This window comes from Caenorhabditis remanei, chromosome X (assembly GCF_010183535.1).
Source record: "Caenorhabditis remanei strain PX506 chromosome X, whole genome shotgun sequence".
Classification (NCBI taxonomy): domain Eukaryota; kingdom Metazoa; phylum Nematoda; class Chromadorea; order Rhabditida; family Rhabditidae; genus Caenorhabditis; species Caenorhabditis remanei.
The window spans coordinates 19,289,798-19,311,032 of record NC_071333.1 but is presented as its reverse complement, the minus strand read 5'-3'; the positions used below and the strand labels follow the sequence as shown (position 1 = coordinate 19,311,032).

The 21,235-nt window shown below is 39.6% G+C and overlaps 5 protein-coding genes across 5 annotated transcripts; 4 read left to right on the top strand and 1 right to left on the bottom strand.

Annotated features, from left to right (window-relative positions):
* Window positions 1-2,964: 2,964 nt before the first annotated feature.
* Window positions 2,965-3,548, top strand: GCK72_025895 (uncharacterized protein; the record flags this gene model as incomplete). Its single annotated transcript, XM_053736540.1, has 2 exons — window positions 2,965-3,216; window positions 3,285-3,548. The coding sequence occupies 2 exons, from the start codon at window positions 2,965-2,967 to the stop codon at window positions 3,546-3,548; spliced, it is 516 nt and encodes a 171-aa protein (XP_053580106.1).
* Window positions 3,549-8,416: 4,868 nt separating this feature from the next.
* On the top strand, window positions 8,417-10,554 carry GCK72_025894 (uncharacterized protein; the record flags this gene model as incomplete). The annotated part of the gene is made up of 6 exons (XM_053736539.1): window positions 8,417-8,545; window positions 8,910-9,059; window positions 9,432-9,581; window positions 9,913-10,065; window positions 10,348-10,444; window positions 10,490-10,554. 6 exons carry the CDS (start codon window positions 8,417-8,419, stop codon window positions 10,552-10,554), a joined length of 744 nt encoding a protein of 247 aa, XP_053580105.1.
* Window positions 10,555-11,047: 493 nt separating this feature from the next.
* On the top strand, window positions 11,048-11,344 carry GCK72_025893 (uncharacterized protein; the record flags this gene model as incomplete). The annotated part of the gene is made up of 2 exons (XM_053736538.1): window positions 11,048-11,135; window positions 11,187-11,344. 2 exons carry the CDS (start codon window positions 11,048-11,050, stop codon window positions 11,342-11,344), a joined length of 246 nt encoding a protein of 81 aa, XP_053580104.1.
* Window positions 11,345-11,854: 510 nt separating this feature from the next.
* GCK72_025892 (uncharacterized protein) lies at window positions 11,855-12,813 on the top strand (the record flags this gene model as incomplete). The annotated part of the gene is made up of 4 exons (XM_053736537.1): window positions 11,855-11,908; window positions 12,167-12,364; window positions 12,411-12,536; window positions 12,595-12,813. 4 exons carry the CDS (start codon window positions 11,855-11,857, stop codon window positions 12,811-12,813), a joined length of 597 nt encoding a protein of 198 aa, XP_053580103.1.
* A 6,982-nt stretch (window positions 12,814-19,795) lies between these two features.
* On the bottom strand, window positions 19,796-20,764 carry GCK72_025891 (uncharacterized protein; the record flags this gene model as incomplete). Its single annotated transcript, XM_003105460.2, has 1 exon — window positions 19,796-20,764. One exon carries the CDS (start codon window positions 20,762-20,764, stop codon window positions 19,796-19,798), a length of 969 nt encoding a protein of 322 aa, XP_003105508.2.
* Window positions 20,765-21,235: the final 471 nt, after the last annotated feature.

Here is a 21,235-nt window from a genome sequence, read left to right as displayed (position 1 = left end):
GTGAGCCGTACATTAATAGTTTCTTCGAGGCTATCGGTCTGTTCGAGATGGTATTAGGAGACGACGGTCCAGTGTGACAAGACAGTTGAGTGTGTAAACCAGAAGGCCTACACTCCTTCTCACTGAATATCGAGCCCCCTCTAAATAGCAAGCTACCAGATTCTCTTTTGAGGGTATCAACAGTTAACGTTGGACGAGTTGTGCCTTTACATACTCTTGAAAAAGTTTTTAAGCTGGTTGTTTCAGAAATTCTCGAGAATCAACAATTGTTTCAATTCTGAATTCTGCAAGATTGTCTCTGTGCTAACTATATTGTCTCAATTATTTCTCTCTCCTAAAACAAAAGTTTTTGTGTGTTTCCTAAAATCTCTTTGTTTTCCAAAATACTACAGTTTTTCTAACCGTTTATCTGCGTTTCCTCTCTTTATCACATTTCTCAGCTCCCACCCTTTTCCCCATAAAACGATTACTCAACACACTTCAAATCTCTGCGTATCCAATACATATGCGTTTCCTTCCATTCCCACTCTCTCCATTTCGACACTTTTTGTTAGGAATGGTAGATGTCAGTCGACTTCTCATCCCGCAACATTTTAATGTTACGGATTGAGGCTTGTTCCTTCAACTATTGATTTCTGCGTATCCACTATAATTTCCTATTTCTCTGTAACTTCTCTACTCCCGTCTTCTCAATCAATTGGACTCTGCCTTTTTTGATTTTTTTTCTGTGTAACAGGCAATTTTTGTTTTTCTAATAGAGGGGTCATAACATTGTACCGTTTCTATTCCAATCTTTTCTTTCTCACCAAACTCAATGTTTTAACTGAATTTGATTCTCATTAACAGTAAGCTGTCTGCGTATCCATCCTCTACACATCCTTTTGCTTCCATTTTTCTTTTTCTCTCAATGTAGCTGTTTGGTGTGGCAGTGGTCATTCGATACTGATTTGTTCTGCTTTCTACCACTTTGAGCGATTTTTATTTATAAATATAGGGTCTGCGAAAGTTACGAACTGAGTCTGTTCGCTTGTATTTCATACTCCATACTGTGCTTCTCATATTCTTCTGTACACGAATCTATTACATGAAACAATTACTCACTACACACCGAATCTCTGCGTATCCAAGACATATGCGCTTCTCTCCATTTCCACGCTCTCAATTTTGACACTTTTTGTTTGGAATGGTAGAGGTCATTAGACTTCTTTTTCTGCAGCTTCTAAACGATTGATTTCTGGCTTTTCTAACAGAGATGTTTCAAGATTATCCCGTTCCCACTTCAATCCTTTTTTTCTCATAAAAATCAATTTTTAACTGAATTCAATTTTTAACTGAATTCAATTTTTACTAACAGTAAGCCATCTGCGTATCGATCCTCTTTTCTACCACTTTTTTCATTTTCTCTCAATGTAGCTGTTTGGTGTGGCAGTGGTAATTCGATACTGATTTGTTCTGCTTTCTACCACTTTGAGCGATTTTTATTTATAAATATAGGGTCTGCGAAAGTTACGAACTGAGTCTGTTCGCTTGTACATATGCGCTTCTCTCCATTCCCACTCTCTCAATTTCGACACTTTTCGTTTGGAATGGTAGAGGTCATTCGACTTCTCTTCCTGCAGCTACGTAACGAATTCAGGGGTCTTACTTGAACGATTGATTCCTGGCTTTTCTAGCAGAGATGCCTTAAGATTATCCTGCTTCCACTTCAATCCTTTTTTTCTCATCAAAATCAATTGTTTAACGGAATTAGATTTTCACTAACAGTAAGCCATCTGCGTATCGATCCTCTTTTCTACCACTTTTTTCTTTTTCTCTCGATGTAGCTCTTTGGTGTGACCGTGGTCCTTCGATACTGGTTTCTTCTGCTTTCTACCACCTTGCGCGCTTTTTGTCAATGAATGGTGCACGTGAAAGTCTGCGAGATTTGCGAATTCGTTCGGCTTTGCTCACTCCAATCTCTGCCCCTCATTTTTCTTCTGTCTATTACATGAGACTATTACTCACTACACCCAAATCTCTGCGTATCCATCAGTTATGCATTTCCTCCCACTATCCCTTCTCTGAATGTTGACTCTTTGGTGTGGCAGAGACCGTTCAATTCCAACTTTTCAGTGACAGTTTGTTTCTTATTTCTTGTTTTCCTTCCGGCTAATCGTTTTCAAAATGTTGCAACACAAGTTCAAATGTTCAAAAAACGACGCTCCTAAAATATCCCTCTTAATTTAAGACTCGGCATCGTAGTGTCTCCAGTTTCCTTTTTTTATCCGAAAATTCAGTTTTACAAAAAAATATTTTCTTATCTAAACCTCTCACGCGTCGAGACATCAAAACGTTTGTAATAGTGTTCAAGAAAAGTCAGAACATCTTTGTTTCTCTTTATCTGACCTCTTGAATTGTCACACGAGTAGATGACCAGTGCGCATGTTAGCAAGTCGCGCTTCATTTCTGTGTCTCTGACCCCCACTCTTTCACTCCTCGTCTCTCACTTGTGTTATTTCATTTTGGTATGATAGAGGCTGTTTGATTTGTCTTTCCCAGAGTAACATTTGTTTCATGATTTTCGACATGTCCTTCCCGACGTACTACATTAAAATTTTGAAAGTAAACGTAGACGCTGCTTCTTCGTAAAGTATTTTTCATGTATGAGGGGTTCGGCTGGAGTAACATCTAATTCCTTTCGACCTCCGCTAATAAGCTAGTGTCAAAGTGATTAGTTTTAATTTAGACCAAGCTTCTCTATGAGTGGAGTGAAAAATTGAAAAGGAGCGTCTCCCCGTTGATGGTGGAAATGTTTTGGTTAGAGAGGCTACAACGACCAAAGAAAGGAATAACAAGAGTGAAATAAAAGAAGTCCTTGCGTATTTAACATGACGTGGCGTCTTTTTATTATTGTTGGTTTTACTGTTTTCTTATCTTTCAGATTTGTTTTACAGTGAACTCAACAAAAAAGTGCATCCGAGAATAATGAATCCCAAGGAGATTGGACAACTGGGAAGCCAATGTTCTGGCTGCTCATCGTCCATCTTCCCGAAAAATTGGACGGAGACGTTTTGGTTGAATTTGTTGGATGCGTATTTAGCCTCGTCTCAAGCTCCTGCGGAGAAACCAGTGGTCACCATCTCTAGCGCCTCCACCTCAAGTTTGATGCCGCACACGAAGGACTGGATGAGCCATGAAATTATCCAGGAATTTATCAAGAATTATCCAGTGTTCGAGGTGAGTATATTTACTGGATTATTTGAACCTTCAGTTTTCAAAAATAGATTTTTACATGAACTTTTCAGAAGATCCAGGAAGAGCTCAATTCATCGAATCCCACTGCAAGCAGCCCATTTGATCTCACCAATGCTAAAGATCTCTCCACCAGCACAATTCCAAGAACTGAATATCAAGATTCTGGAGCTCTCATGACAGTCGAATTTCTAAAGGCACTAGATGCACAATTCCAAATGGTACGTGACTTCGATATACGTACTGAATTTTTCCGATATACTATTATATCTATTGAAATTTCCGTCTATTGGGATTTTGAGTGTAAAACTATTTAAGAAAGAAAATTTAAAAATTTTTCAAAAATATTCAAAACTCTGGTTTCTCTAAACTTCTGACATAAAGTTTAATTTCTGATTTTTCAATTAGTCTTTAGGATGACCTTAGCACATCCATCTATCTGAAAAATCTATCCAAGAAACCAGAAAAACTAATAAGTTTTGCGACGTTCTAGAAGATACTTGTTGCATAATTCATTATTATAACGTGTATTATTTATAGCGTGAAAACCGGCGTTCCACTAACCCGGCTAGATCGTTATCATGTTTGTATTTAAGTGGACGTTTTCCACGTCCACCAGTTCAGTTCTGAGTTCTCTATAATAAAGGCTCTCTCTATCAACGTCTCTTCTCCCTTGGCCACCAAAAGACATAACAAATTGGCGATCAGATAATGGCAACTGTCGAGGAACAACTAGCAAGCCTGACACAAGCAGTGGCCCAACTGGTTCAACTTCAAACGACCCAGGCGCAGGCACAAACTAATGAAACTGCTCCGGCTACACCCACGGCACCAAGACTATTCGATCAAATATCGAATAGGATCCCGCAGTTTCAATACGATCCGGAGATGGAGAAGACATTCGACCAGTTTTACTCTCGCTACAAGGACGTCATAAATAAAGATGGACATCAACTGAGCGACGAAGAGAAAACTCGAATAGTTTTATCAAAGATAAGTGGCAGTGACTACACATATTATTCTAACCGTATTTTACCCAAGCTCCCGATGGATTTCAACTACAGTGACACCGTCAACAAGCTGAAGGACACCTTCAAGTCCACATCATCAATCTTCAAGAAGAGACAGGAGTTTCTTCGTCTCGAGTTCGATGGCACCAAACTCGAAGAGTACACCGGTACTGTCCTCCGGAAATTCACGGCAGCGGAGTTCAAGAAGATGACGGATGATCAAGTTTGTTGTATGGTATGGATCTCTGGACTTCGTGATGAAAGGTGGACTGACATGAGGACCAAGGCGCTTCAAACGATGGCATCGAAACCCAATATTACGCTGTTGGAACTTGAAGGTGAAGTCAAGAGATTGTTGGATATCCGCGCTGACTCAATGTCGATCACTGCGCCGAGCACAGGGATCAATCTGGTACAAAAGCATTCACAGCGGAATCAGAGACAGACGAAGCACCAACCCAATCCGAAATCAGAGACAGCTCCGTCAAAACCATGTCCCGGATGTGGAGGAACTCATTGGCTGAAGGATTGTAAAAATCCCAGAAAAGTTAAGTGTAGATATTGTAAAAGAGCAGGCCATCTCGAAACAGATTGCAGAACCAAGCAACGGGATCAGAACAAGAAAGGTGCCGAGTCGACCATCAACAGCGTCGTCATCCAGGCAGCCACTACATCTGGATCCAACCGAATCTACCGGACAGTCGTAGTCAATGACAAACCGATCAAAATGCAATTCGACACGGGTGCGGACGTGACGCTCTTCCATGAGTCTGACTGGATCAAACTGGGACGTCCACAACTCCATAAACCCACAATAACCGTGCGTTCAGCGAACAACCAACCCATTTTGGTTAAAGGATGGTTCGAGTGTAACGTGACAATCGGAAAGGACGCCCATGTGTTGAAGGCCCATGTTGCTGAAACAAAAACACTTCTTGGAATCGATTGGATGGCTCGAGACCAACAACTATGGAACACGCTAAATGGCTCCGAACAGATCAATTTGGTTGGCTCTCTCACCGGCTCAGCATGCGACTTCCTGGACGGTGCCAGAGAGCAACTAAAAATATCGCTGGAGAACTCGTTTCCACAGGTTTTTCAACCAGGACTGGGCAAGTGCACCAAAATGAAAGCTGAAATCAAGCTGAAGCCGGACGCGAAACCAGTATTTCGAAAATGCCGACCAGTGCCATATGCAACGCTATCAGCTGTATCCGAGGAACTGGACCGCCTCACACTGCAAGGAGTTCTGACTCCAGTTGATCATTCTTCATGGGCTGCTCCGACTGTGACTGTAAAGAAGAAGAACGGATCCATCCGAATGTGCGCTGACTACTCCACTGGCCTCAACGATTCGATTGAGCAGCATCGGCACCCTTTACCAACTGCCGATAGCATATTCACAAGCATAAATGGTGGGAAGTATTTTACTCAGATTGATCTCGCCGAAGCATACTTACAGATGGAACTCAGCGACGATTCTAAAGAGTTGCTGTGTATTAATACTCACAAAGGACTCTACCAGTTTAATCGTCTCCCATTTGGTGTCAAATCGGCTCCCGGCATATTCCAACAACTGATGGATCAACTGATAAATGGAATAGAAGGCGTCGCCTCGTACCTCGACGATGTGATCGTAACAGGAAGCACAGTATCCGAACACGATGACCGACTGATGAAAGTGATGAGCCGAATCAATGCATTTGGACTTAAAATGAAGCTGGAAAAGTGCAATTTTCTCATGCAGGAAGTCCGATTCTTGGGATTCATCGTGGACAAAAATGGCAGAAGACCTGATCCGGAAAAGATAGCAGCTATCAAGAACATGCCAGTGCCGAAGGATGTCAGTCAGGTGAAGTCATTCTTAGGACTAATTCAATTCTATGGTGCGTTCGTTAAATCTCTTTTCCGGTTGCGACCACCTCTCGACGCACTCACAAAAAAGGACACTCCGTTCCGATGGTCTCGTGCTTGCCAGAATGCCTTCGACCAAATCAAGGAAGTGCTCCAGTCTGATCTGCTGCTGACACACTATGATCCAAACAAACCGATAATCGTTGCCGCTGATGCTTCTCAATATGGAATCGGTGCCGTGCTCTCTCATCGTTACCCAGATGGATCGGAGAAGGCCGTATTCCACATCAGTAAATCACTCAACAAAGCTCAACAGAACTACTCCCAGATTGAAAAGGAAGGTTTTGCGTTGGTCACAGCTGTCACGAAGTTCCACAAGTACCTCCACGGGAGATCGTTCATTTTGAAGACTGATCACAAGCCGCTCCTGTCTATTTTTGGTGATAAAAAAGGAGTTCCGGTTTACAGTGCTAACAGATTGCAAAGGTGGGCTGTTATATTGCTAAACTATCACTTCAAAATTGAGTACGTCAACACGATGTCATTCGGACAAGCTGATGCTCTATCCCGATTGATTGCTGAAAATGCGGACAGCAAAGAGCCGGAGGACCACGTCATTGCTCAGGTTGAATTAGACATCACCGACACTTTTGCCCAAGGATGCAAACAGTTGCCCGTCAATGCCCATACCATCCGATCCTACTCAAGGAAAGATACCACGCTACAAGAGGTCTACAAAGCAATCCAAACCGGTCAATGGCCCAAGTCCGTTCCGAAGAATTCACCATTATGGGAGTACTACAACCGACGTGAAGATCTCTACATAGTGCAAGGCTGTATTATGTTTGGTGAGCGAATCCTTGTACCCCCCACTCTCAGGAATCGAGTTCTGAAAATGCTCCACCGTGCTCATCCTGGTATCGTGAGGATGAAGAAACTGGCTCGCAGTTTCGTCTACTGGTGCGGAATGGATGCGGACATTCAGAAGATGGTGCAGAGCTGTGATCAGTGCGCCGCCGTAGCCAAGGACCCGGTCAAAACCACTCTCTGTTCGTGGCCAATGCCAACGGCTCCCTGGCAAAGAGTCCACGCCGACTATGCCGGTCCAATCCATGGAAAATACTACTTGGTGATGGTGGATGCTTTCTCAAAGTGGCCCGAAATCCGAACCACTACTTCAATCACCACATCTGCAACTCTGAAGCTGTTCCAGCACGTCTTCTCTCAATTCGGCATACCGGATACCTTGGTCACAGACAATGGCAGTCAATTCACTTCCAGTGCATTCAATGAGTTCTGCAAATCACAAGGGATCAACCACATCCGATCACCACCTTACCACCCTCAATCCAATGGGCAGGCAGAAAGATTTGTGGACACCCTGAAAAGGGCATTAGGCAAGTTGAAAGGGGAGGAAACAGACGATACTGCTCTGAACATATTCCTACAGAACTACCGCTCCACCCCTTGTGATGCCTCTCCGAACCATGTCACACCAGCCGAAAACTTCATTGGTCGTAGGATCAAGACTTTCCTCAACCAATTGCTACCCTCGTCTGCACCGGTGTCTTCCGACTACAACCACAAAATGGAAGACCAGTTCAATCGGCAACATGGTTCGCGAACAAAGGAATTTGCTCCACATGACAAGGTTTATGTGAAGTCTTATCGTAATCTGAGTGCTACTACTTGGACTTCAGGTGTCATCATCTGTCGACTGGGCAAGACGCTCTACTCGGTCCGCGTCAATGACAACACCACATGGAAACGTCATGCCAACCAGCTCCGTCGCCGAGAGTCACCACCAGCAGCGAAGACAATCCCGATGGACCTTATCGAAGGAAAGAATTTCAAAGAGCCGAAACTCAGTCAGGACGTCCACACTCAACAACTGTCACCGCCTCGTGCCACACCAGCCACCACTCCAATACAGTCTCCTGCCGTCGTGCCTCGCCGCTCCAATCGTCCATCTCGTCCACCCGCCCGTCTCACCATGGACCCGTCTAAGAAAACATACCGACCTCGTAACTAAAAAGGGGAGGTGTTGCATAATTCATTATTATAACGTGTATTATTTATAGCGTGAAAACCGGCGTTCCACTAACCCGGCTAGATCGTTATCATGTTTGTATTTAAGTGGACGTTTTCCACGTCCACCAGTTCAGTTCTGAGTTCTCTATAATAAAGGCTCTCTCTATCAACGTCTCTTCTCCCTTGGCCACCAAAAGACATAACAATACTGACCTACAAAATTACTCGAATTAGTCGAATTTTTAATTTTTAATTTATTACAGACAAACGAACCAGATACTTCTGCAGAAATGTCTCCATCTCCCCATGGTTTCAAGGTCAACACAACGACCAGCACAAATCCAGGAACTAAATATCAAGATTCTGGAGCTCTCACGACGCTTGAACTTTTCAAGGCCGTGAATGCACAATTTCCAATGGTACATGACTTCGAAATACGTACTGAGTTTTCCGATATAGTATGCTATCTATTGAAACCTCCGTCTATTAAGAGTAAAACTATTTAAGAATGTAAAACTATTTTAAAAAAAAATCTAGGTGTTCAGCTTTATAAAAAAAATTTAGAAATTCCAAACAATTTGAAAACAGGTTTCCAAAAATTTCATAAATAAATTTTAATTTCTGTTTTTTCAATTAGTTTTTAGGATGACCTTAGCGCATCCATCTATCTGAAAAATCTATCCAAGAAACCAGAAAAACTAATAAATTTTGCGACGTTCTAGAAGATACTGACCTACAAAATTACTTGAATTAGTGAAATTTTTAGTTTTTAATTTATTACAGACAATCAAACCAGAGACTTCTGCGAAAATGAGTCCCTTTGGTTTCAAGGTCAGCCCAACCACCAGCACAACTCCAGAAAGTGAATATCAAGACTCTGGAGCTCTAACCACGCTTGAACTTTTCAACGCGGTAAATGCACAATGCCAAATGGTACGTGACTTCAAAATGCGTACTGAATTTTTTGATATAGTATAATACCTACTAAAACCCTCTGTCTACCCAGGTTTTGTGTATCACTGTAGTTTCTGTTAGTAAAGAATGTAAATTTAGATGTCCAGCTTTGAAAAGGCTTTTAAAAACATTTAAATCAACAAAGATTGTTATGGATTATTCTCAATTTCTCATATAAGATTCAATTTCTGATTTTTAATTAGTTTGTAGCATGAATATCTTAGCACATCCCTTTACGTAAAAAATTTATTAAATAAACCGGAAAAACTAATGAAATTAGCTAGGTTCTAGAAGATACTGACCTACAAAATACTTGAATTAGCCAAATTTTCAATTTTCAATTTATTACAGACAAGCAAACCAGAGACTTCTGCGAAAATGTCTCCCTTTGGTTTCAAGGTCAACACAACCACCAGCACAACTCCAAGAAGTGAATATCAAGATTCTGGAGCTCTCACCACGCTTGAACTTTTCAACGCGGTAAATGCACAATGCCAAATGGTACGTGACTTCAAAATGCGTACTGAATTTTTTTTCATATAGTATAGGTCCTACTAAAACCCCCTGTCTACCCAGGTTTTGTGTATCGCTATAGTTTCTGTTAGTTAAGAATGTAAACAACACAGATTGTTTTAGATTTTTCTCAATTTTTTATATAAGATTCAATTTCTGATTTTTAATAAGTTTGTTGCATGCATATTTTAGCACATCCCTCTACCTAAAAAATGTATTCAATAAACCGGAAAAACTAATGAAATTAGCTAGGTTCTAGAAGATACTGACCTACAAAATACTTGAATTAGCCAAATTTTCAATTTTCAATTTATTACAGTTGAACAACTCAGAGACCTCTCGCGAAATCGCGCCAAATCCTCACGGTTTCAAGGTGACAACCTCAAGCACCACTCCACGAACTGGATATCAAGATTCCGGAGCTCTCAGCACGCTTCAACTTTTCAACGCGGTAAATGCGCAATGCCAAATTGTAAGTGATTTCAAAATACGTACTGAATTTTCCGATATAGTGTAATATCTATTAAAACCACCGTCTAGTGAGATTTGGAGTGTAAATATATTTAAGAAAGAAAATCAAGGTGTCCATAAAAAAAATCCTTTTTGAAAAATATGCAAAAAAAAATAAATTGAACACGGGTTTCTCAAAATTTCGCAAATAAAATTAAAAATCTGATTTTTCAATTAGTTTTTAAGATGACCTTAGCACATCCCTCTGGAAAATAAAACTTATTAATAATGTATTGTATTTCAGGCATCCAATGCGTCCAGAAAACGTTTAAGAAGAGCTGAAAAGAATAAGAAGCTCACGGTTCAAGCGCCAACAAGATTTAGCGATGGTTCAGAGATATGTTTGTTTTCTTTTTAAACTATAGATACCTATGATTTATTTTCAGTTTTCTTCATGGAACTGTTCCACCTGATTCGTCAGGGATTTGAAAGAAGTGATCCGAACCCATAATTTCATGTTTTTAATTAACCAATGTTCTGATCTGACATATCCCTTATTTCTAATCCCGTAAAAGGTGCTTCTCGTTTCAATTGTTAGTACAACGAATAAACAGTTCTAAGATAAGAGTTTCTGATCACTTCCGTTTTCTTCTGATCATGGTCTTTCTCCAAAAGATATATCGTTTCTTCAGAATAAACTGCTTTGAGAAACCCCCAAGTGTTGAGTTCCTCCCTTTGTCATTGGATTTACAAAAACCAGAAAACTCGTACGTTTGTTAATCGTATTGTCAAGCAAACGAAGGAATCAGCTTGGGAATCCACACCACACAGAAAAGCTATGGGAAAATGTAAGTGATCAAACTTTCAGTAATTTTTTTTCATCGAAACGTAAATGCGTTGACATCCTGGGGTGGAAGCTTCAAGTTTGGCAACATGATGGAGAAAGCAATCGAACATCTTAATTCAATGTCAGTTACAGACCCCAAAACTGAAGTTGGCCAGAAATGTGTGTGGAATCCATGGATGCTGTGTTGGACGATTATTTTGAGAAAATTAGACTAAGTTCCTTGAAAGTTACAAATTTCCTCTGTGGTTAATATAAAATATCACTACAATACCTTAATTACATTGAATATTTTCCAGTGAACGTCGGTGATCACGATTTTCAACAAGCATTGGAATCAACTCAAGGGTTTATCGATGTTCTAAATGAGGACTACGAGTGTCCCGAGTATGGCGTCCTGCCACAACTGGAAGGCGATGATTCAAAAAAGAAAAATAACAAGAAGGTCTCTCTGTAAGGCAAGCTCAGTGACAGTACCCACTCGAACACAACATGTTTTAATTATTTTGTGTTTCCTTTTTTATTAAATGTATTGAATCCTCCATACAAATTTGACAACATTCTATATAACCTTTTGTCACGTAAACTTACCACCTATTAAAATTGAACCATCATGTCTCAATATTTTGTCCCATTTTGCGTTCTCATTATGATAACATATTCAACTAGATTTCGAACTCATAAAAGTTTATTTTATTTATTTGTAATAGATATTTCGCCTCTGATCGAGTCATACATACAAAACAAACAGACGGACCTTTAACGTCATCGCATACGGCGGTGTACATGTACGCTCCGCCGCACTCGGTCAAAATAGTCCCTCCTCCCTTTTAGGGGTCGTCCTCTCTTTAACACCCTTTTTCGGTTTTTTTGAGTATTTATTCAAAATAAGTGGGTTTTTCACGATGATTTTTTTGTTGTAATTTTTCAGAAAATTCATAAAAATAGTGATTCTTTAGGTTTCGTCATGCCAGCCATACACTATAACGACGAACCATTCAAACACGTACGGAACATGGAGGTGAGTGCTAGTAATTGTAGCTCTAGCTTGCAACGGCCGAGCTGGGCCGATTCGAGAATTTTCACGGGCCTGGGTTTCAGTACAAAGAATTGAAAGTTCAAATTTTTTGTTTTTTTTTTCAAAAAATTCTAATTTTCGACATGTTTTTAACTATCAATAAAAACTCAACCGTACATAAGATTTTCTTCACCGGTTCATCGGACCGGACCGATATTTTGCAAGTCTGTTGTAGCTCGATATCTATTTCTGAAATTTCAGTTCTCTCTCCTATTCTTTGTGCTGGTCGAGTTGATTTCCGCCTCCGCCGGATTCCTTCTTATGGAACCAAAATCCGAGGTTGACTACAATGTCGTCAAAGTGTTCTACTTCGTCTGGACTTTGAATCTTGTCATCGCTTCACCCCTTTTCGTTGTGATGAAGTCCAACATCTTTGCCGCGTACCGTGCAGGATTTAGAGTAAGTTGTTTTCCCAATATGTCATATCAATTCATTTCATTTTCAGATAATTCACCTCACTGCGGTCGTGTACACATTCTACTCCTATGACCAACGTGTCGTGTCAACGTACGTCATTGGAATCTTTGTTGTTGAGTTTGTCTGTTTGATTGGCGGATTTTCGAATGATAAGGTGAAAGGAGGAACAATAAATTTTAGAATTTTGATTATAAATTGGTTTTTTGTTTTAGATGCCGTACCCGGGAAAATGGATTGCCATGATTGTTGTCAACGATTCGCAAGAAGACTATGATATCGAGATGGCGGATTTCAAAAAACCAATTAACGATTTGATTGTTACAGAGGATAGCGAACTTGACACAACATCCAATTATATCATGACTGGGAACGGAGACGACTCGAACTCGTTGTTTTCTCCCATTAGATCTCTAGATATTGTTATTGTTTGAAACTTAATTATTGACACTTACCCCCAATTCCATCATAACCTAATCCAGAAACCATCCTTCAAATCATTTTCGCCTATATGTTGTACAATATTCGTTGTCCTTGCCCACATTTTTCCAATTTACGAGATTACTTACCCATACCAACCTGTGATATGTTGTTTTGCCTTTCCCTTCTCATTTACAAGATTACTCATAGTATTATTTATTCGGAATGTTTTCAAAAGTTTATATTAAAATATATTTATCAAGAAAAAGTTCATAAAAGTTAGAAATATTCTAATTCTTTGCTGATTTGTCGGTGATCGAATGTATTCAGAGAATTCAAAACTAACATCACATTTTTTCATTCAGAAGTGAGTTTTTGAAACGCGAACGCGTTTTTTCAGCGTGTTTTTTTATTTCGAATATTTATTTACAATTTATTTTTTTCCTTCTTTTATCATGTTTTCCATTCACCACTCAAAACTGTAAACAATCTTACCTCTCACACTTTTCGTACCTAATTAAACAAGTTATTCAAGTCATAGGTATTTACGGTTGGATATACATGGCAGTTCCGAAGAACCGACTTAGCACGTCACGTTGGAGTAACCCATGTTTCTCGATGTGTCAACTGATTATCTAATGCGTACCTAATTAAACAAGTTAATCAAGTCACAGGTACTCACGGTTGGATATAATATGAGACATTGTGACGACACGGTCGTAAACACCGTCACGCAAAAATGCGGACCTTCAAAATTTTTTATGATTTTTGAGAGTTTTCGCTGAATTAAAAAAAAAGTTTAATTTCGACGCTTACTGTGCATTTCTTTCCACTAATTTTTCGATTTTCACTTCTCTCAATCGAGATTTACTCACTTTTAACGCTTCGCCGGCCGTTTTTTCAAACTTTCTGCTGATTTTAATCAGGGAATTCATTTTTAAAATTATTAATTACTGTCCGCTACTTTTCCGTTGCTTTTTATAATCATAATACTCATTGTTTGAGATATTTATCACTTTTAAAGTAGAAACAGAAAATGATGAGTTGTTGTCGGAGGATATGAGACATTGTGACGACACGGTCGTAAACACCGTCACGCAAAAATGCGGACCTTCAAAATTTTGATGATTCTTGATAGTTTTCGCTAAATTTTTCTTAAAATTGCTCAATTTCGACGCTTATTGTGCATTTTTTTCCACTAATTTTTCAATTTTCACTCCTCTCGATCGAGATTTACTCATTTTTAACGTTTCGCCGGCCGTTTTTTTCATTGTTTTTGCTGATTTTACTCAGGGAATTCATTTTGAAATTTATTGATTCTTGTCCGTCGCGTCTCCGTTGTTTTTAATTGAATCAAGGCCCGGCTACTAATTGGATGGCACAGCAGCTCTCACTGAACTCACAGTGAAAATGAAAATAGAATCGAGTAGAGCTCACCGAGATCTACAATCTGACCGGTTGATCAACTCCTAATTTTAATTTTGAAGCGAGTTATCTCAAGACCCGCCCAAGGCCCGGACCAGCCCGGTGACAACTATGATTTTCTCAGCTGTAAAGTTTTGAAATTCAAGTTTCTTGTCTATTCTCGCTAGCTGTATCATTCTATTTTGCAAAATCCATTTTTACTACCCTTTTTGCTCTCGGCTGCTTTTCAAGTTCATGTTCACTGTCTTTTTCGTTTTCTTTCATCCTTCTTATTTCTTTCCAAAATCTCTAGCAAAATTCACATTTTTCAGAACCGACGCCAATAGTTCTCGAAAATTTGAAGAAAGAAGCCATGATGAGTGTATTCAACAAGCACTCTAGCTTTCTCAAGTCGGAGAACTCCCTGTAGTTCTTCGCACGCGTGGTGATGAGGACTGCTCCGGATCAGAGGCTCTATGCAGTTTACTGTTCCATGCGTTTAGGAGTCGGTTTTGCCCGCACTGAAGGTATGCGAACTATGTTCGCGAAGTCGAAGAGCCTCTTACGAGAGGCCTTCGCACGCGTGGTGACTAGGACTGCTCCGGATCAGAGACTCTATGCAGTCTACTGTTCCATGCGTTTAGGAGTCGGTTTTGCCCGCACTGAAGGTATGCGAACTATGTTCGCAAAGTCGAAGAGCCTCTTACGAGAGGCCTTCGCACGCGTGGTGATTAGGACTGCTCCGGATCAGGGACTCTATGCAGTCTACTGTTCCATGCGTTTAGGAGTTGGTTTTGCCCGCACTGAAGGTATGCGAACTATGTTCGCAAAGTCGAAGAGCCTCTTACGAGAGGCCTTCGCACGCGTGGTGATTAGGACTGCTCCGGATCAGGGACTCTATGCAGTCTACTGTTCCATGCGTTTAGGAGTTGGTTTTGCCCGCACTGAAGGTATGCGAACTATGTTCGCAAAGTCGAAGAGCCTCTTACGAGAGGCCTTCGCACGCGTGGTGATTAGGACTGCTCCGGATCAGAGACTCTATGCAGTCTACTGTTCCATGCGTTTAGGAGTTGGTTTTGCCCGCACTGAAGGTATGCGAACTATGTTCGCAAAGTCGAAGAGCCTCTTACGAGAGGCCTTCGCACGCGTGGTGATGAGGACTGCTCCGGATCAGAGGCTCTATGCAGTCTACTGTTCCATGCGTTTAGGAGTCGGTTTTGCCCGCACTGAAGGTATGCGAACTATGTTCGCGAAGTCGAAGAGCCTCTTACGAGAAGCCTTCGCACGCGTGGTGATGAGGACTGCTCCGGATCAGAGGCTCTATGCAGTCTACTGTTCCATGCGTTTAGGAGTCGGTTTTGCCCGCACTGAAGGTATGCGAACTATGTTCGCGAAGTCGAAGAGCCTCTTACGAGAAGCCTTCGCACGCGTGGTGATGAGGACTGCTCCGGATCAGAGGCTCTATGCAGTCTACTGTTCCATGCGTTTAGGAGTCGGTTTTGCCCGCACTGAAGGTATGCGAACTATGTTCGTGAAGTCGAAGAGCCTCTTACGAGAGGCCTTCGCACGCGTGGTGATGAGGACTGCTCCGGATCAGAGGCTCTATGCAGTCTACTGTTCCATGCGTTTAGGAGTCGGTTTTGCCCGCACAATTCGCGATGATTACATCCACTCCGGTGATTAGATTTATGAGCGAATTAAGGATAAAAAAAATAGAACGGTGAAGACAACGACAAAGCAGAAGGAATGGAGCTGATGAACCAACTGGAAACTGGAGGAATTCAATCAGATGAACACGGTGCGTTTTGAAAAGTTAGTCCACAAAAAAGGGCGGAGGCGGCCAATGAGACGCGAGAAAGTTATTGCAACCCGGGCACGCGTATTTAGCAATTACAGCGCACGCATTATCGGATTTTTTAAAAAGCCAAATTTCAAGTAGTAAAGCATTGGTTTGTCCGTTTTTAGCGAAAGGTTTTCAATATGAAACATATTTGTTTCATTTTCCGGTGATTAGAGGTATGTCTAAAAATGATTATTTTAGGCTGAAAAGAGTTTCGAAGCACGAATGAAACCATAATGGAGGTGCACGCGACTCGTTTATTGGCTCAATTGGAGAATTCAAGTTTGGCTGGGGGCATCACCTCTCGGACGCACATTGATGACACAAGAATTTGACGGACAGTTGGCTGCGTTGGATTTGGCTTGCGCGAAAGCTACTTTTCCGTTGGGCAGTAAGAAACCGAAAAACTATTCGTCAAAGATGTCAAGCTGATATGGACTAGTGAGTACTGTTTGTCATGAAAGTTGTCTCAATTTCTAACGTTTCAGACGGCTCCAAATACATCTGATAGGCTTGAATATTATCCAAGTATGGGTCCCGATACATTGTTTTTTATTTTCAATTATATGGCACTCGAGCTCAGCTTCTTGCTGCAAAAGCCCTCAAGAAACTATCTTGGCGCTTCCACACTAAATATTTGACGTGGTTCCATAGACACGAAGAACCAAAACAAACCACTGATGATCAAATCATTGACGGTTACCAATAACTACAGGTGAGGATATAGTGGATATAGTTGAAAATGAAATGAGAAATTATTTCAGAGTGGAGATGGAGAATCGATAAGTGTAAAGCGACAATGCCTAATAAATTAAACGGCTGAAAGTGGATCCGTCGAAATTGGAAGAGAGAAAAGATGAAGAATACTGAAAGTCGAAGGAAAACGGATGAATTCTCTCAGTCGATACTCGAATTCTACCTTTTCTCATGAAAAAAGTCAAATGTAGAATCTGTCGAGTGGTAAAACAAGTTGTTTTGTTCAATTACAAGAATATTTTGATTGATTTATAGTGAGTAATCTGAAAATAAATATTTATTGTGATCCCTGTTTTCTTAAGAGGCATTATCTGTAAGAGTGAGAATGTTTGTGTTGGGCCTTGGCACAGTTGCAAAAAGTTGTTTCAATCCGAACTCTTTTTACAGCATATGTACCCCTATGGTAGTGATTTACAAAAAATATGTCACCAGTCCCCTATGACGTCATCCTAGGAAAATATGCCCAATAATCGACTTTTCACCCAAAAATTCATAAAAATTCCAATCTTCCAGATAACATCAGGAAACTTTCGCAACATGTTAGGAGTGTTTTTGACTACCCCTACACAAATTTCCAGCTCCACAGACACCCCAGAAACCGTTCAATTAAATTTCATTTTCATGTTTTTTCAACTTTTCTCGAAAATTCCCTCTAGAAATCCTCAAAGTTCAAATCGTATTTGTATTCCCCGCTAAAAGTTCTATTAGGACCAATTAAAAACATCAAAAAGTAGGGGGACCATTTTGAGATATTTCGATTTTTTCAAAAATCACATAAGGGTACCCCCTTATGAAAATTTCATTTTTGAAAAAAATTTCAAAAAAAAATTTACTCCGAAAATAATTGGAATGTTGATAAAACCCTTGAAATAAGTCACTCACAAAATATAAGATCTCAGAAATGTGTTTGAACGGATTGCGTTTTTTTTGTTCATCCAATTTTTTCAAGTTTTTTCCCGTTTTTAACAATAATTTGTACAGAAGTCCTCAAATTTTATAAGATATTCTAATTCCTTGCAAAATTTAACATATATTTCAATTAACATCATTGAAAAACAGGGGGACCATTTTGAGATTTTTCCATTTATTTCGAAATTCAGATAAGGGTCCCCCCTTATGATAGAAAATTTTTATCAAAAAAATAATTCAACTTTTTTTTGATGCAAAAAACGTTCAAACTATAAAAAAATGTTTTCGATATTTCATCGATGTTCTCAACGTTTTTGCATCAAAAAAAAGTTGAATTATTTTTTTGATAAAAATTTTCTTTCATAAGGGGGGACCCTTATCTGAATTTCGAAATAAATGGAAAAATCTCAAAATGGTCCCCCTGTTTTTTAATGATGTCAATTGAAATATATGTTAAATTTTGCAAGAAATTAGAATATCTTATAAAATTTGAGGACTTCTGGACAAATTATTGTTAAAAACGGGAAAAAACTTGAAAAAATTGGATGAACAAAAAAAACGCAATCCGTTCAAACACATTTCTGAGATCTTATATTTTGTGAGTGACTTATTTCAAGGGTTTTATCAACATTCCAATTATTTTCGGAGTAAATTTTTTTTTGAAATTTTTTTCAAAAATGAAATTTTCATAAGGGGGTACCCTTATGTGATTTTTGAAAAAATCGAAATATCTCAAAATGGTCCCCCTACTTTTTGATGTTTTTAATTGGTCCTAATAGAACTTTTAGCGGGGAATACAAATACGATTTGAACTTTGAGTACTTCTAGAGGGATTTTTCAAGAAAAGTTGAAAAAACATGAAAATGAAATTTAATTGAACGGTTTCTGGGGTGTCTGTGGAGCTGGAAATTTGTGTAGGGGTAGTCAAAAACACTCCTAACATGTTGCGAAAGTTTCCTGATGTTATCTGGAAGATTGGAATTTTTATGAATTTTTGGGTGAAAAGTCGATTATTGGGCATACTTTCCTACGATGACGTCATAGGGGACTGGTGACATATTTTTTGTAAATTGCTACCATAGGGGTACATATGCTGTGAAAAGAGTTTGAATTGAAACAACTTTTTGCAACTGTGCCAAGAGGAATCCTCATCTTACAGACAACGCCTCTTAAATGTCTTTTAAAAATTTTTTAGACATACCTCTAAAATTAATCGAAAAACGACTTTATACTTATTCACACAACAAGATGAAGGAATGAAAGAAACAAGTGAAGAGATGGAAAAACTACCCAAACAAACAATAGAAGAAGTAGAAGCGAATTAAACAAAAAAAGAAGAAGGAAGAGAATCGATTATATTGAAGGTATGAAAATTAGAAAAGCATCGGTGAGGAAGAGAGAAGATGTGAAGAGCGGCAGTCATGTGAGAAATTTCTGAAAGCATGATACCGAGCGATTGCACTATCCCTCATCCTAGGATCCCTGATCTGTTGATACTGTCGTTCTAAAAGTGAGAATTCGCTATGGAAATGCTCGATAGAATGTTCCGACATTTGGCCCCCAAGTTCCATGTGTTCGTAGAAATGGAATGACATGAGCACCCAGCAGTGTGAGGTATTCGGAAGAGTTCGGTAAATTTACCGGTAAATTTACCGAAAAATTTACCGGTAATTTACCGGTAGAATTACCGGAAAATATTTACCGAACGTTTACCGAAAATATACCGGTAATTTACCGGTAGAATTACCGGTAAAATTTCGGCAAAATTTCGGTAAATACTTACCTGTAATTTACCGGTAAATTTTACCGAAAGTTATCGTTCCGAACAGTTGTTTACCGGTAAATTACCGGTAAACAGCTACTTTTTTTTGCGTTTTTTGGTTGGAAGGGTTGCATTTTCGAACCCACACAGAGACTAACTGTGTTTTCTGGTGTTTTTTTTTGAGACGAAGCTAAATAACCTAAAAAAAACGAATAAGTAGTTTCCAACTATCATTTTATTAGTTGAAATTATTCAACAGTAGGTGAAAGTTAACAAGAAAAATGAAAAAATAATTAGATATGGCACAGTATACATTTCGAAGTCATCATTCTAAACAGGAAAATTTCTTCTTCGGAACTCGTTGACGTTTTCTGCCATTGTCCTCTGTAATTGGCACAACAGCTTGAAGTTTTCGCTTTCTGTCCTTTTTCGGCTGTGCAGTTCCTCCATTTTCGATATTCTTGTTCCCACTCAACCATTTATCTTCTTGAATATCGTCAATTGTCGCTCGTTTTGTAGGATCAACAACAAGAATTTTGCGCAGCAAACTCATCACGTCGTCTTCAATATTGTTCCATGGTAAGTTCTTGTCCTCTTCCTTTGATATCCAATTCTCCATGTTTTTCAGAGTGGCGGCTTCCCATGGCCGTCTTCCCGTCAGCATTTCGATTAGAATGATACCACATGGCCATATATCGAGTGGTGGTCCGTCGACAAGTTTCTTCGACGTTTCAACTTCCGGCGCCCAGTATTTAGCTGTGCCGCAGAGGGTCACCAGCATGTTTTCTCCTTCATCGTCTCGGAATTTGGTTGCAAAACCAAAGTCTCCGATTTTCAAAATACCATCAGATGTCAAGAACAAGTTAGCTGGCTTTAGATCTCGATGAACTATTCCTAAACCATGCATGAACTGAATTCCATCGATCATCTGGGTGAAGTACTCCTTGGCAATAGTAGACGACAGCGTCCCTTTCGCCTTGATCATTTGCTCCAAGTCACCACCAGCGGCAAATTCCAAGTAAAAGAATAAAAACTTTTGAGTTTTCAGCACGTCAAACAACTGGATTATGTGCTTATTTCCATCTTTGCTCAGCAGCTCGTGAATTTTGAATTCCTTCAAATTTTTGCATCCTTGTCCTGATTTTACACGTTTGATGACGACGTCGGTCTCTTTTGAGGTGTATAACAAGACATCTCCATATCCTCCGGATCCGAGATGTTTGAGTCCGCCCTTTTCAATTTTCTTATCAATGACATCGTTGAAGAGCTCAAATTCACGAGGATATCCAAACATTATTTCTGGAAATTGGTGAATGAACTCCTTTAATATAAGGGAAACAAATTCAAACGATGACGCAATATGAGGAGAGTCAATAATATCAGAAGGGTATTCATTTTTTAGGATGGATTCAATGAACAGTTTCATGAATCACTAAATATACTCAGGAACAGCTACTAATTGTAATGACCAAATCTAAAACTGAACATTTTTAAAGTGAAAGCAAGTAAAGTGAAAAATTGAGGAGTCAATAAATATAAAAGGGAGGACAGCACGCATCAACTAGTATGAGGAATGGCGAGAGTGCAAAGGAACTTTGGTCGTTTGTAATTATTTTGCTGCTTTGAGAAAAAACCAAATTGAGGATCAATAACACGGAAAAACGATTTGGGAAATATCTAACAATTATTATTTCACTAAAAACTGAATAAAGGTTAATTCTGTCGTTAAAAAACTGGAAAACTTCCGGTTCTTTGCAATCTCGCT